At 34.0% G+C, this 17325-nt stretch overlaps 1 protein-coding gene across 1 annotated transcript; it reads left to right on the forward strand.

The window, feature by feature from the left end:
• The first annotated feature begins 3034 nt into the window (after positions 1-3034).
• On the forward strand, positions 3035-12150 carry DCAF1 (DDB1-CUL4 associated factor 1). The gene is made up of 14 exons (XM_078996757.1): positions 3035-3496; positions 4352-4433; positions 4568-4684; positions 4777-4955; positions 5042-5765; positions 5865-5962; positions 6051-6474; positions 7497-8090; positions 8407-8586; positions 8821-9285; positions 9372-9482; positions 9588-9706; positions 9783-11253; positions 11321-12150. Exons 1-14 carry the CDS (start codon positions 3216-3218, stop codon positions 12020-12022), a joined length of 5547 nt encoding a protein of 1848 aa, XP_078852883.1. The 5' UTR covers positions 3035-3215; the 3' UTR covers positions 12023-12150.
• The last annotated feature ends 5175 nt before the right edge of the window (positions 12151-17325 follow it).

The raw sequence follows: 17325 nt of genomic DNA on the forward strand, positions 1-17325 counted from the left end.
AATAGAGCATCAATTACCTTAATTTTTATATTACATTTTTAGATTATGTTTTGTAACTATATCATTTCTACTGGTATAACTTTAAAATTACCAAATTGCTCCTCCTTAACTTCCTGGGTTAGTTCAGAACATTATACTCATGGTTTCCTATCTTGAAATCGAATACATGGTCGTAAATGACGATAAGGAGTGACAGAGAACTTGGTTGTGAGGAGTTAGGGTTTTAATATGGGAGAGTATGAGTGGTGGTAGCTGACATATTTTCATATAGAGAGAGGTGTTATATAAGATTCAATTGGTTTTGATCTATTCAATCGACTGAAATTGAGGGATTGGTAGGTTCAATTTTGATGGATTCATAAATGTTGGCTGGAGGTTAGGAATACTTGCTCAATTTGACTCGTTTAACTCTTATCTAGACTTTTTCAACGTAGACGGATAACATCTTATTTTTCTGAAATGCATAAAATTATTGTATGCAATGCTTTAAGGGTTGTGTCTCTTAAAATTCAGCAAAACATGCTAAATGCTTTTTAAGGTATATATATATATATATATATATATATATATATATATATATATATATATATATATATATATATATATATATATATATATATATATATATATATATATATATATGAAGAGTTATTTGGAAAACAAAAAAACCCTAAAAATCATAAAAATGAATAAAAAAAAATACTTAGAGATCACAAGACTTTTTTTTTGAAAAAATTGCAGCTTTTATACAAAATCGGTGAAAAAATTACAAAAAAATTTGATTTTTTATTTATTTTTCAGTGAATTTTAACAAAAACATGCGATTTTTTATAAAAAAAATTCTTTTTTTTTTTTTTTTGTGATCTCTAAGTATTTTTTATATGCATTTTTATGATTTTTTTTTTTTTTTTTTTTTTTTTTTTTTTTTTTTTGCATAGAACCTAAACATATATATATATATATATATATATATATATATAAGGAATATACATTACTGTCCCACCTAAACTTAGGTACTAAACCTCTTGAAAATAAATTGTTTTACTATATAAAGATTTCGGTTAATGAATTCACGATTAATATTTCAAGATGTAAATTCAAGATCGACACAATAAGGTTTAGGGTTTAGATTTTAGGTTTAGGGTTTAAATTTAGGCTTTATGGTTTAGGTTTAGGGTTTAGTAATGTTCACTTGGGTGAAGTAATAAAACGATAATTGAAGAAATAAAACAGAGATGCTAAAACGATAATGAAAGAAAGAAATGTTATGGAGGATGATATATTTACCAAGTAAAACCAAACCGGGTAAATTTAGCATGATAAAACGACATATTTTAGAGGTTTAGTACCTAAGATTAGGTGGGGCTGTAATATATATTCTCTATCCCTATATATATATATATATATATATATATATATATATATATATATATATATTGGTTGGTTTTCACGTACAGATTTTTTAAGATAATTCTATTTTTACAAACTACTTTTTGTTATAATTTTATTATATAAAAAAATTAGGGATAATGTCATAAAAAACCTTAAGTTTGGCAGAAAATATCGATTTTACCCTTCGGCAGATTTTTGGTTCGTTTATACCGCGAACTTGTCATTTTTTTTGTCGGTTTTGCCATTGTTACCTGCAATAGCAAGTTTTTAGGTTACTATGAATTATTTTCTGCGAAAAAACCCTTAAGTTTACAAATATTTTGCAAAAAAACCCTTAAGATTATAAACATATAACGTATAAATATATATTCAAAATTTTATAAAACTAAATAGTTTTCTACTGAAACATATTTTTAGCTTTATGTACGGTAAATTCTATGTTTGTTCGATATAAAGTTTTTATATTTAAATTTTAAAAAAAGTTGCCTAGTTTTATCAAAATTTAAATATATTTGCAAATTAATACTTCAAATTTTCAAAGCAACATTAAAAAACGTTTGTTAGCTAATAATAATATGACATTAGTTACATCCAATTAATTTGTTTAAAAGAAAAATAAAAATATTTTATATGTTTAAAATGTTTGTATTTCAAAAATAATAAACTATCATATTTTTTTATAAAAATAAATATATTTGTATAATAAATGAGACAAATATATTTATATTTTATATGTTTAAAATGTTTAACTTTATTTTTGATGTTTAAAATGTTCATGATATTTTTATTAAAAAAATATGATAATATTATTATGTATTTAAACATATAAAAAATATGATATGTTAGTATTTCTGAAATACAAACCTTTTAAACATATAACATATTTTTATTTATCTTTTAAAAAAATTAATTGAATGTACTTGATACCATATTATTCATATTAACTATTTTAGCATAATTAGTTATTAACTAACAAATATTTTTTAATTTTGTTTTGAAAAGTTGAAGTATTAATTAAGAAATATATTCAAATTTTGTTAAAACTAGGTAACTTTTTTAAAATTTAAATATCAAACAAATATAAAAGTTACCATATGTAAAGCTAAAAATATATTTCAGTAGAAAACTATTTAGTTTTATCAAATTTTGAACATATATTTATATTTTATATATTTATAATCTTAAGGGTTTTTTTTGCAAAATATTTGTAAACTTAAGTGGTTTTTCGCAAAAAAAAATTCATAATAACTTGGAAACCTGCTATTGCAGGTAACAAGGGCAAAACCAACAAAAAAATGACAAATTTGCGGTATAAACGAACCAAAAATCTATCAAAGGGTAAAACCGATATTTTCTACCAAACTTAAGGCTTTTTATGATATTATCCCAAACATTTTAATGCATATATAAATAAATTGTAAAAAATGCAAACTTTTTATGGTTTCTATGTATTCACATTTACAAACCAAAATGCGCAATTATATATAATTAAATTCTGATTTTTCCTGTAATATATAATATATTATCACAAAAATAAACTCTTAACTCCAACCCTTTAGGTTATAATTATTTCGGGCCAGGTTTCAATCCGGTTAAACGGGTTACGATCCTTTTCGAGGCCTGTTGCAAAATTCCCAAAATTTGTAGGGAAACACACATTCGCACGCCTCTCATATAAACTACTCTTCTCAAACACACAGTCGCACAACCGAAGAATTCCCTTTCAATTCAGAATCAATTCATTCAACAATTTGTGTATATATATATATCGCCGCGATTCAATCCTACACGAATTAATCATCTACGTATTTTGTTGTTCGACAATGGAGGCCGCTGCAGACGATTTTCAAACGGAAGGAGCTGCGGCGCCACCGCCACCGCCACCACCTGAACCGATTCCCCCGGTGGAAGAGGATGACGAAGACGAGGAATATGAAGAGGAAGAAGAGGAGGAGGAGGATGACGAAGAAGAAACGAATAACGAAGACGAAATTCTGATAGCGAAAGCTCAGGGACTGATAGACAAGATCACCGCCTCTCCTGATAACCCTAAGCCCATATGTCTTCATGCCCTAGCCTCCATTCTCGAAACCCAAGAAGCCAGGTCTTACTTCTCTCTATCTCTCTGCATATGTAAATATACATATATGTATTTATATCTATACAAACAAACGTATTAGCTTAAAAATCGGTTGTTGATTAAGTGAATTCCAATTTGCCCTTGGTGTCCAATGACTCTTTAAAAAAGTATTTGGGGATGTTTTAATTGCGGTTTTTGTTGTTTCTATAACATATGACGATATGCAGCCTCGCCATGTTATATGTAAATATTGTAATTCTGGTATTTCAGTTTGAATCAAGTTCAAGTGGATGTCTGTTTCTTTGTTTCCTTTTTTTTTCACGTGACCCTTTTTCACATTCAAACTATTCCGGATTGCTTATTGGAGAACTATTGAACCCAGTTTTGTATACTCCTGACATACATCACACTCGGAAATGAATGTTTTTTTGACCAATTGAATCCTATTTTACTAATTGTCTTGAGTGAGATATGTGAATTTGAGTATTTAAGCAACATGTTACCCTAAGTTGTGATTAAGACCTTTGTGTTTAAAGGGAATTTAAGTGTATCTTGGTTTCTACATCCCTACCGAATACCATAGTATACAAGGCTAAATTTGGCGTAATCACTGAAAAACCATTAGTCATGTCATGAACACATCAGCACATTGTTTAAATATCCAAAGGTTTTTGTGTGACCACCAATGCACTTTATGTTAACTTAGTATCACATATTGATCTTGTTTAAAGCAAACATTTCCAGTTTTCCACAACTAGTTCATCCACAAAGTATGCTAATATCTCTTTTTGTAGGGTTCTCCATATCCATCTGTTAATACAACTTAATTCTATAAAGACTATTGAATGCTGACATATTCTCATGTAAATATCCATATAGGTACATGGAGGAAACTGGGCATTCCTCTTTAAACAATGGTCGTGCTTCCTATAACATTGGGCGTTTGGGAAACTTACTCAGGGTAATATAAACTACTTCTCTTTTTGGTTTATTAGTTTGCAGTAATTATTTTACATTAAAAGTTGGTGTACTATAAATCTTGTTGTTTAGTAGGAAGTTTTTCAATATGAAAAATGACACAATGTCTTTCTACAGGATAATGATGAATTCTTTGAATTGATATCTGTGAAGTTTCTATCCGAAACTCGATATCCAATATCTGTTCAGGCAGCTGCTCTAAGACTTCTCTTCAGTTGTTCACTCACTTGGATGGTATGCTCTATTCTCTATAATCAAGTAATCAACCGCTAAAACATAAAATCTTCTTCTCATTTTTTGTTTCTAATTATATCTATAAACTACAGTATTCACACGTTTTTGAAGAAACTGTTTTGGAGCACATAAAACAATGGGTCATGGATGGGTCAACAAGGTCTTCTTCTGAAGATCACAAGGGCAAAAACGGGTCTAGTGTAAAACAATCATCTGATTCTGAAATGTTAAAAACCTATTCTACTGGACTTCTTGCTGTATGCTTAGCTGGGTATGTTATGTTTTAAAACATCATTTCTTTTTCTTTTTCTTAAAAAGATCATTATGTTGACTTTTTGACTTTGACTTTGACTTCAGTGGAGGTCAAGTTGTGGAAGATGTTCTCACATCCGGATTATCCGCCAAACTTATGCGGTATCTTCGCATACGCGTGTTAGGGGAAGCAAGTACAAGTCAAAAGGAGTCAAACTTTTTATTAGACAACAAAAATTCTTCAGCTGCTGCTATTAGATCAAGGAGGCATGCTTCCGAGACATCTCTAGAACCTTCTAGAATCCCAGAGGAGGGAATCACAGACGACAGGTGGGCAGAACCAGATGGTTTAGAAGAAGATAACGAAACTCATGATGGGAAGACAAGGGTAAATGACCGAAGTAACCCTGGAAAGAATCGAGGATTGTTAAGGTCTAGAGGGAAAGGCAGAGTGAATGAAGGTGGTGTGGAGAATGAACATGCTCTTAATTCTCCAGGGTCTGGAATTAGATTAGGGGGACAAGGACAGGGACAGGGGCAAGGAAGGAATTTTAGGGACAAAAGTTTGGTAAAGAGCGTGGAGTTAAAACGTGTGGTTGATTCTAAAAAGTTGTCTGGAAGGGTAGGTGGTGATCTTATGATTGTTGAAAGAGATGATAGTGATGACTGTTTTCAAGATTGTAAAGTTGGATCAAAGGATATTTTTGAGATTGTTAAAATGGCTGTAAGAGCTGCTGAAGCTGAAGCTAGAACAGCAAATGCTTCTCTGGAAGCCATTAAAGCTGCTGGTGATGCTGCTGCTGAACTTGTTAAAACTGCAGCTTTGGAGGTATGTTCTAATAATCTAATTATTCTCTTCCATTTAATTTCTTTTCACTAATTTACTGTATTCCTGAGTTATTTATTTATTACTGGTTTATATGTTTAGGAGTTTAAAAAGTCAAACAACGAAGATGCTGCAGTTCTATCCGCATCGCAAGCTGCCTCTACAGTTGTTGATGCAGCTAATGCTACTGAAGTTTGTAGGTTTGTAATTTTGTAATTTCCATTACATATCTAAAATTTTCAACTTTCAAGATAATAATCATTTGTAATTAATTTCTTTAATTCACAGGAACCATAACACAGGTGTGAGTGAGTCAGTTAATTCAAAAGATCCAGAACCCGAAACCAATGAGGAAACTGAAGAGTTTTTCATTCCAGATACTGAATCCTTGGCAAAACTAAGGGAAAAATTCTGTATTCAGTGTCTTGAAATTTTAGGAGAATATATTGAGGTTCTTGGCCCTGTGTTACATGAAAAAGGAATAGATGTTTGTCTTGCATTGTTGCAAAGAAATTCTGATCTTAAAGAGCCATCACAGATTGCAGTTCTTTTGCCTGATGTGTTGAAATTAATCTGTGCTTTGGCTGCACATCGGAAATTTGCTGCATTGTTTGTGGATCGTGGTGGTATACAAAAACTTCTTGCACTTCCGAGAACGCCCCTCACATTTTCTGGCCTCTCTTCTTGTCTATTTGCAATGGGTTCACTCCAGGTATTGTTATATAACATGTTATTTAGATTCTAGCCCCCATTTGTTATTGGACTTGTGTCAATTTGGCAAAATTTGCAGTTTTTTGTCCTACCCACTCTTGATTTCTCATCTGTGCAAAAGATGTAAATACCCTTGTCATACCCATCAATAAAATTAAACCTAGAAAGCTTGTCAATGAGATGAAACTTCAAATTTTTGCTCCACCTTCTTGTACCCTTTAAAAGAATTGCAATTTTGTCTCATTAGCAACCCTTCTAGGGCTACATTCGGTGAAGAGGATGAAAAGGGTATTTATGTCTTTTGCACTGATGTGAAATTGAAAAGGAGTTTTTCTGTTTCTGTTCCACCTTGTTGTACCCTTTGTAAGAATTGCAATTTGTCTTGTTAACAAGCCTTCTATGGCTACATTCTGTGAAGAGGATGAGAAGGGTATTTATGTCTTTTGCACCGATAAAAAGCGGAGAGTGAATTCCTGACCCACCTTGTACACCCTTTTGGATAGGACAAAAAAATTTTAGTCTGTCTCATAGAAAACCTTTTCTGGTGCTACTTCCATTGATGAGGATGAGAAGGGTATTTACGTCTTTTGCACAGATGAAAGATCAAGAGTGAGTAACGAGTTCCTATCCCACTTTGTAAATCCCTTTTTTATAGCCATAGAAGGCTTGTTAACAAGACAAATTGCAATTCTTACAAAGCGTACAAAAAGGTGGGACAGAAATAGAAAAAGTGAAACTCCTTTTCGATTTCTCATCAGTGCAAAAGACATAAATACCCTTCTCATCATCTTCACAGAATGTAGCCATAGAAGGCTTGTTAACGAGACAAAATTGCAACTCTTACAAAGGGTAGAACAAGGTGGGACAGAAACAGAAAAACTCCTTTTCGATTTCTCATCAGTTCAAAAGACATAAATACCCTCATCCTCATCATAAAAATAGCCCTACAAAGCTTAACACAAACTTAAATTTCATTCTTATATATTTTATGTACTAAAGAATTCTAATTTATGTTTATTTCAGGGAATAATGGAGCGTGTATGTGCCCTTCCTTCAGAAGTCATCCACCAACTAATCTCACTAGCACTCCAACTCCTCGAATGCCCACAAGACCAAGCAAGAAGAAACTCCGCCTTATTTTTTGCCTCTGCTTTCGTTTTCCGAGCCGTAATCGATGCATTTGATAACCAAGATGGCCTCCAAAAGCTTCTAAACCTCTTAGGCGAAGCTGCATCTGTAAGATCCGGTGCCACGTCAGCATCCGTGGGCCCCTCCGCTACAAACCCCCTCCGGACCCCACCGGAAGTCCTGACATCATCAGAAAAGCAAATCGCTTTCCACACAACCGTTGCGTTACGCCAGTATTTTAGGGCGCACCTTTTGTTGCAGGTGGACTCCATTCGGCCTAATAAGAATCTTAAAAGTGCTCCACGGAATATTCCCAGCTCTAGGGCGGCTTATAAGCCACTTGATATTAGCAATGAGGCTATTGATGCGGTGTTTCGTCAGATACAGAAGGATCGAAAGCTTGGGCCCGCGTTTGTCAGAGCCAATTGGTCTGCTGTTGAAAAGTTTGTCAATTGTAATGGGCATACTACCATGTTGGAATTGTGTCAGGTATCTTAAATTTACTTATTTGGTCCCTGAGTTTATCTGAATTTTGCAGTTTTGGTCCCAAAATGTATCTTCTTGTAGTTTCAGTCCATAAATGTTTTTGGTCCCTGTTCCAAGTAATGTGACTATACTACCCTTTATATATGGAACAGTGACCAAAGCATTAAAAGAATCTCAGAAAAGGACGAAGATTGTAACAGAAGTATAATCAGTTAAACTTAGAGATCATTTTTTTTAGTAATTTACTACGTTTTTTTTTTTTTTTTTTTTCCAATCATCAGATGTTTAACAAATAATATATATCTTTTTTTCTGATTAGGCACCACCTGTTGAGAGATACTTGCATGATTTGCTTCAATATGCATTGGGTATCCTGCATATTGTTACTTTGGTTCCTAATAGTCGGAGAATGGTAGTGAATGCTACTCTGAGCAATGATCGTTTAGGTATAGCGGTTATTCTTGATGCAGCAAATGGTGCTGGTTTTGTTGATCCTGAGGTATATAATTCAGTCATTCTGCATTGTATGTGCTTGAGTAAATTACAGTTCTGGTCCCTGTGCTATAGCAGTTGTTTTGGATATGGTCCAATTAGGTTTTTTTTGATCCTTCTAGTGCCGTGTCTTTGCTGTTAAATGTAAAATGACCATTGGATCATACCCGAAAGAAAGGGACCAAAACTGTAAATTAATGTATATGCCAAATGCCAATTACTGACACATCTTATTGGACAGATTATTCAGCCAGCACTAAATGTTTTGGTGAATCTTGTCTGCCCTCCACCATCAATCAGTATGAAGCCAACAATGCCAGGAGGACAAGGACAGATGTCATCCACCCAACCATCAAGTTCAAACCCTCCTTCCACATCAGAGCCAGCTGTCAACCTGAATGGAGAATCCACCGGTGGGCAGGCGACACCTGGCGCCTGCTCTGGACTAGTCGGTGACCGGAGAATCTCATTAGGCGCCAAACAAGGCGGTCCTTCTTCCGGGCTTGCTGCACAGATGGAACAAGGCTACCGCCAAGCAAGAGAGGTGGTTCGAGCCAATAACGGTATCAAAGTTCTGCTTCAGCTCCTCCAGCCACGGATCATCACACCATCTACCGCCCTTGACTGCCTTCGTGCTCTCGCTTGCAGAGTCTTGCTTGGTTTAGCAAGAGATGATACCATTGCTCACATTCTAACAAAACTTCAGGTATACTATATTCTAAAACTAACAAAATACCAACTTACTTTCGATGATTTTTTGGTTTTAATACTGAAGAGCTTATCTTGTTATAGGTTGGGAAAAAGTTATCAGAACTTATTAGGGATTCAGGCAGCCAGACGCCAGGTGGCGAACAGGGAAGGTGGCAGACAGAACTATCTCAGGTTGCAATTGAGCTGATGGCGGTATGTATACTATATAATAAGTATTTGAAAAATACCCTTTTTTTATTCATTAGGGTTTAGGGGATTATTTTGATTATGATGATGTCATTGTATCATGTATTGCAGATTGTTACAAATTCAGGGAGAGCAAGTACATTGGCTGCTACTGATGCTGCTACTCCTACTCTGAGGCGAATAGAGAGAGCTGCTATAGCTGCTGCTACTCCTATTACTTATCACTCTAGGTATTCAATTATTCATTCATCTTGTTGTTTCTCTTTGACTCTTGTCTCCATTTCTAACTTTTGAGATTTGGTGTAGGGAGCTTTTACTGCTGATTCATGAGCACCTACAAGCATCTGGTTTATCAACAACCGCAGCTCAACTTCTAAAAGAAGCTCAATTAACACCTTTACAATCATTAGCCGCCCCTTCATCTCTCGCATACCAAACCTCCGGTCAAGAAACCGCATCGCTACAAATCCAATGGCCCACCGGCCGCTCCTCTTCCGGCTTTCTCACTAAAGAAAAATCCAAACCACAAGACGATCTAAACCACTCATCTTTCTCCTCAAAAAGACGACCTTTAGTGTTATTATCCCCAACAACTGCCAAAACCACCAACTCCTCAAAAAAACCACCCATACCTCCGACATCAGAACCTCCCGCCACCTCAGAAGTGGATAATTCCGATTGTATCCTCAAAACCCCAATCATATTACCCCTGAAACGGAAGCTCACCGAGTTGCGTGACTTCGGACCATCATCATCGAGCAAAAGACTCAACACCAGCGACCTTGGATTCCGGTCTCCGGTGGGTCCCACACCTACTACCAACCGGAAAAACACTTTACTAGGTGACACTCCGTTCTCCTCTAGAACACCGGGAACCGTTGTTTCTGATAATTTAGATGATAATAACGCACACAGCCACGGGATTGCTGACGCGCAAGCGAATCCCGAGCGGTTAACCTTGGATTCAATCGTGGTTAATTATTTAAAACACCAACACCGCCAGTGCCCAGCTCCCATCACCACCCTACCACCGCTCTCTCTCCTCCACCCACACGTCTGTCCCGAATCAAAACGCAGCCTCGACGCGCCATCAAACATCACCGCCCGCCTCAACACACGTGAATTCAGAAACATGTATGGCGGCATCCATGGCAGCCGCCGCGACCGCCAGTTCGTGTACAGTAGATTCCGGCCATGGCGGACATGTAGAGACGACACCGGCGTGTTACTCACCTGCATCACATTCCTCGGCGACTCCTCCCAAATTGCTGCCGGTAGCCACTCCGGTGAACTCAAAGTCTTCGATTCAAACACCAACAACATGCTCGAAAGCAGCCCCGGCCACCAGTTCCCGTTAACCATGGTTAAATCCTTCATCTCCGGGGACACACAGTTACTTCTCTCTTCAAGCTCACACGATGTCAGATTGTGGGATGCGCCCTCGGTGTCCGCAGGACCCAAATACTCATTTGATGGGATTAAGGCTGCCACATTTAGTCATTGTGGGACAATGTTTGCAGCTTTGTCTTCTGAGTTATCGAGACGCGAGATTTTGTTGTACGATGTTCAAACGTGTAAATCTGATTTGAAACTTACGGATCCTTCCTCTAATGCTTCAAGTAAAGGACACGCTTATTCTCAGGTTCATTTTAGTCCTTCAGATATTATGCTTCTGTGGAATGGCGTGTTGTGGGACCGGAGAGTTCCGGGCCCCGTTCACCGGTTCGACCAGTTTACAGATTACGGAGGTGGTGGATTTCATCCTGCTGGAAACGAGGTTTGTTTTTTTTATTACATAATTAAATTAAATTCTTTATATATCGTCTCATTTTTTTTTGTGACAGGTAATTATAAATTCAGAAGTGTGGGATCTTCGAAACTTCAGGCTTCTTCGGAGTGTTCCATCTTTAGATCAAACAGTAATCACATTCAACGCAAGTGGTGATGTCATATACGCGATCCTAAGAAGAAATCTAGAAGAAGTGACATCAGCGTTCCAAACTCGCCGAGTCAAACATCCTCTGTTTTCCGCGTTCCGAACAATCGATGCAGTCAACTACTCAGATGTTGCCACCTGTCCTGTCGACCGATGCGTTCTTGATTTCGCTACCGAACCGACTGACTCTTTTGTTGGTCTTGTCACGATGGACGATCAGGATGAGATGTATTCGTCTGCCCGGGTTTACGAAATCGGGCGGCGGAAGCCGACCGATGATGATTCTGATCCTGATGATGCGGAGAGTGAGGAGGAAGATGAGGATGATGATGACGAGGATATTGATGATGATGCATTGTTGGCGAATGATGAAGATGGTGATATGAGTAATGATGAGGATAGTTTGAGTGATCTTGATGATGATGAGGATGGGGATGATGATGATGACGATGATGATGATGGGGATTTTGTGATGGATGGGGTGGATTTTGGTGGTGGTGGGATATTTGAGATTTTGAGTGAAGATGGAGAGGAAGGAGATGATGAAGATGATGATGAGATGATTGAATCTTTGAGTAGTGGAGATGAGGATTTTATTGGAGGATTTTAAGTTATATGAGAGTGAGTGTATTATAAAGTTGATTTTAGGAAAGAAGAACGAAAAGAACAGACTTTTTCTTTATCTTCAAAGTTTTGATGAAATTGGTGGTTTTTTTTACAAAGGGAGGCATTGTATCAGTTAATTGTAGTTTTGCATATCTTTTCGTTGTTTACAAAATTGATCTATGATGCGACTTATTCCTATAAAACGATGTGTGAGGTAGAATAACTCATGCCTATACATTTGATGTATGGGACATGATCTACTTGATACATAATGCTTTAACATCAAGGTTGGTTTGTGGCTATTATTGTATGTCATGTGAATATATTTTTCTAAAAAAGCTGAAACTTTACTTCTGATGGTGTATATTAGACAGAAGCATATGGGCAACACCCTTACGGCGTTATCTGATGTGGTATCGCACTGTCCCACCCTCTCTTACGGCGTTATCTGATGTGGTATCGCACTGTCCCACCTTCTGTTATGAGGCGTTATGTTATCATTCGTTATTGTGGTAACAGATCGTAACGTGTATAATCTGAAGGTTGCATACTTTTTACCTACACACATCTATTTCTCTATATTTATCTTTATTTTTCTTAATCACTCAAAATGCAAACACAAAAATTAACCAACTATGGATCAAAACTCGAATACTCCTCGAAACACAAAAACATCTACTTCAATAGGTTTTGCGGCATATGAGGGCTATATAAACCTCCTCAACTCGCAAAACTCACTACAAATTTCATATTTTGCTAATTTTTTCAATCCTGCCTCACCCCCATTACAATTTTCTACTTCGCCTTCAAGAGCATGCGAAAATTAAACAAAAATTTGACGTCCACATGGAAATCGCAAATAAAAGATATGAATTGCAACGTCAGCATTTGAATTTCCTTCGTCAAGAAGCCACGCAAGATTGCATATCGAAAGATTTGATAATTCTTACTACAAGCGAAAAAAATATGCCACCGAAACGAGCTGAAGTGATATGAATGATGAAGGTAAAGATCGCGAGCAAATACTTGGACAATGATTTTTTTTTTTTTTTTTTTTTTTTTTTTTTTTTTTTTTTTAAATTTTAATTATTATGACTATTGTGTGTTTTTTGGTCAATTTTTTTGTAATGTTTTTTTTTATAAAGTTTGTATGGTATTTTTATTTTACTATTTAATGAATTTATGTTTTAATAATTTATACGTTTCTTATAGATATATGATATAAATAAAAATAATAAAACAAATTAGAAATATATGAAGTAAATAAAAAAAAAACAAATTAGACTAATAGAAATTAAAAACATCAAAAAAATAAAAATAAAAAAAGAAAAAGAAAATAATAGGTTTTATCCCATGTTATTTGGTGTTGTTCATTTTTACCTTTGGTGTTATAACACCAAATTGTGACTAGGATGATGAGGTTACACTTTGGATGTGGTAACATATAATAACATATTGTCTACACCTAGTGGTCATAATCTAAGCTATTAATTGTGCGTTATAGCGTTTTGCAGAGGTCAATAACTGCTATTTTCAGTTTAGTGTTTTCATTTCGCGTTACCGTTATTAGCGATGTTATTCACCGCTTCTTACCACTATTTCAATAACCGCTATAGCGGCGCTACGGGCGCCATTCCATTTTCGTTCACATTTTAGGCTATTTGGTCACTTTGTCAATGAAAAATTAGTTTTAATGATCTCACTATAATTTCATTTTAAAAAACCCGAACAACTTAATTAAAAACATTCAATGCAACTACGTTAACCGATAACTCTCTTTCTCATCTCTTTTTGTACTCACGACGACTTGAGTTGCTATGGTCGGATTCCGTTAATGCTTTTTGTAAATTGAACCACACCTATGGGGCTACGATTTGAGATTTAACTCCTTAAATCAATCACAACCTATTAATACGATATTGAACCTGTGCAATGCAATTAAACCATATTTGACACTTTGATACTACCTAGTTTCCATATTACTATAATAGAATATTATGTTATGTTTTTATTACTTTTTAGGCTTGATGATATTAATTCTATATAGATTTATAGTATTAATACTTAAATATATAAATTCTATATAAATATAATATAAAATTATAAATTATAAGTAGTATTAAAAAATTATTATATCATCGCTATACCACCGCGATAACCAAGATCTCATATAGCGGCATATGACCGCTATTGATATTTTGACGGCAATAACTACATAGGTCTTAATGCATTAGAGCTCTATTTATGTTATTTACAACAATTGATTCTAGAACTGAATTGGGGCCGATAGTATTGATGCTAAGTTACTAACGATAACCACTTTGTATTTGTGTCGGATAATATTCTAATATGCAAATTAATATATATATATATATATATATATATATATATATATATATATATATATATATATATATATATATATATATATATATATATATATATATATATATATATACACACGAAAGTTAGTTAAAGTAAACTTCCTAAGTGTTTGGCAAGATTAGTCTCTAAGGTTATACTATATGTTTGCTCCTCCAACTTATGTTGGTTTTAGAAAACTAATCCTTCACCTTTATGTTTTTGTTCACAAACAACCCTTTCATTTTCGTTTGAATTTTTCATAACCCTCGTTTTTTATTACATATTATTAGTATTTAGTTTTTTGGCAGAAATGATCCCTTATTATTATTATTATTATTATTATTATTATTATTATTATTATTATTATTATTATTATTATTATTATTGTTAGACAAACTTACACGATTGGTCCCTGTGGTTTACCAGATTTAACACATTGACGATAACGATGGAAACTGAAATCACTCTTTTACTCCTAATCTGATTTTTTTTATTAATTTATATTTCTCTTTTTGGTTTTAAATTAATGTTTTATTTATTAGAAAATACTCACCTAATACCATAAAGCCACCCACCAGCTGCCATCACCACCACCATCACCACCGCCAAAATTACATAAATGGTCCATATGGTTTACCCGTCGTCACAAATTCAGTCTCTACTACCTTAAAAGATCAAATTACCCTCACATTAACGGACAAAAAACAACGGTCTATATTTTCCGGATTGGTTTTCCGACCGCTTGTAATTAGATGATATTGTTTATCTTCCTTTACTAGATTATCTCAATGCAATTCAATATGATACTTTACTTTTACAAAGCAATACCTTCCGATCCCGACAACATCGGAGAATCTTTTCTAGTTATATTTATGCCAATACAAACGTCAAACATATAAGTAACCTATAAAAATCTACGTATCATGAATTATATAGATATTTTAAGTATAATGCATCATTTTTTCTGCTTAAAATATATAGACTGTGGCACAAGTATATTTGGCACAAATGGTAAATTTTTTTTCAACTCATCTACCTATATTCTAATAAACAAAACTTAAAAATGCCACATGTCTAGTTTTAACATGTGTGTTTGACATGTGACACTTTTGTGTGATATCTACAATCTCTTATTTTTTTAATAACAAATCAACTTTAATTTAAATTTTAAAATATAAAATTTTATCTTAATAATATTTTCGAAATATATAATAATGATTTATGTTTATTTTACTTAACAAATTAATTCATAATTATTGTCACCGGGCAATCGACACATATAATCGGTAGGTTAAACATACCCACCACTAACACAATTGTATTTGGATGAACTAGTTTAATATTGAAAATTCTAACTTTCTATGAAAAGATAAACATCCCACCAACTTGATTGAACTCCACCATGGTAAGAGGTTTAAGACTTCTAGGTACTAAATAGATTAATTTGTTTGATATATACGAGTTCTCAGTGGATGAGTTGGACTTTGTAATGATGTAACTATATATTGGTAGTTTGATATCCCATTTATATATTAGGGATAATGACTTAAAAGGGTAATATATTTTTCGATTTGTAAATATTTAGTCATTGATTTCGTCCAAATTTACCATTTCAATTTGTTAAACTGTACACATTTAATACTTATGACCGCTTTGTTCAAGTTAGCCGAAAAAATGACTTAATAGGGTAATATATTTCTCATTTTGTACACATTTAGTATTTAATATATATATATATATATATATATATATATATATATATATATATATATAATATTTATTTGTTTCAAAATAAGTCATTTTTGTTTCAAAATGACTTAATTGACTACTCTTTTTGTTTCAAAATAAGTCATTTTTGTTTTTGTACTCATTTAGTACTTATGAATGATTTCTTTAGGTTTTTCTCACGATATCTTATGTGGAGCAATCATTGATGAAGTGTGTGAGACTATTGATGTTTATGTGTAACGTCTCATTTTCACATCAAAAAATTTTCATTTTTAAATAAGACAAAACTCCTTAATTATAAACCCATTATTAAGAAAAAAACGTTAACTCCAAAATACATTTATTGAAAATCAGAGTAATATAAGAAATACATAATCCTCAATACTGTTGATAAGTGTGTACAGTCATGTCTTCGTCCTCCCACGATCAACGATAGAATCTGAAAACATAAACAACTGGGTAAGCACAAAGTTTAGTGAGTTTTCCCCAAAATACCCGTTACAACAAATGTATTATCATGCATAACAGGTCCACACTCATCGGATTGGAATACATTAGCCAAATTAGTCATCGGACTGGAATGCCAACATGCAACAGGTCCAATCTGTCATTGGACTGGAATACTCAGGGTTTGTCAGCATGTCGCCTTAACCCAACTACTCTTCTCGAGCCTCCGTGCCTACGACTTGCAGTTGGCCCGCATCAGGTATCTTGGCCTACAACATATAGCAAATCCACCTCAACCTATCCCACCATCATATGGCTATCCCACGTAAGATGTTATGAGAAAAATCTAAAGAAATCATTCATAAATACTGAATGAATACAAAAACAAAAATGATTTATTTTGAAATTTTTTTTGGATTAAATGTGTACAAAAATATTAAGGACTAAATTTGTACAAAATGTAAAATATATTAACCTATCAAATCATTTTTATCGGTTAACCTGGAATAACCGGTCATAAAGACTAAATGTGTACAATTTAACAAGTTGAAAGGATAAATGTGAACGAAAAAAAGTAAGTAATACTTTTTTAAGTCATTATCTCTATGACTCTATATATTACCGCTTCAAGTTAACCGATAGAACATAGCTTATAAATAGTTATTGGATTCTAACAAAACTTTTATAAAACCCAAACACAAGTTTACGGATTCAATCTCAAACGCTTGAAATCCAAGACTGGAGGGTGTGGGGTCCGGTTCAGCTGCG

This window comes from Lactuca saligna, chromosome 5, assembly GCF_052625555.1.
Source record: "Lactuca saligna cultivar CGN05327 chromosome 5, ASM5262555v1, whole genome shotgun sequence".
In the NCBI taxonomy this organism is placed as follows: Eukaryota; Viridiplantae; Streptophyta; class Magnoliopsida; order Asterales; family Asteraceae; genus Lactuca; species Lactuca saligna.

Coding starts and splice junctions, on each gene's coding strand:
- DCAF1 (XM_078996757.1), top strand. CDS start 3,216: ATGGAGGCCGCTGCAGACGATTTTCAAACGGAAGGAGCTGCGGCGCCA. Junction 4,685..4,776: donor GTTGTTCACTCACTTGGATG/GTATGCTCTATT, acceptor TATAAACTACAG/TATTCACACGTTTTTGAAGA. Junction 5,963..6,050: donor AATGCTACTGAAGTTTGTAG/GTTTGTAATTTT, acceptor TTTAATTCACAG/GAACCATAACACAGGTGTGA.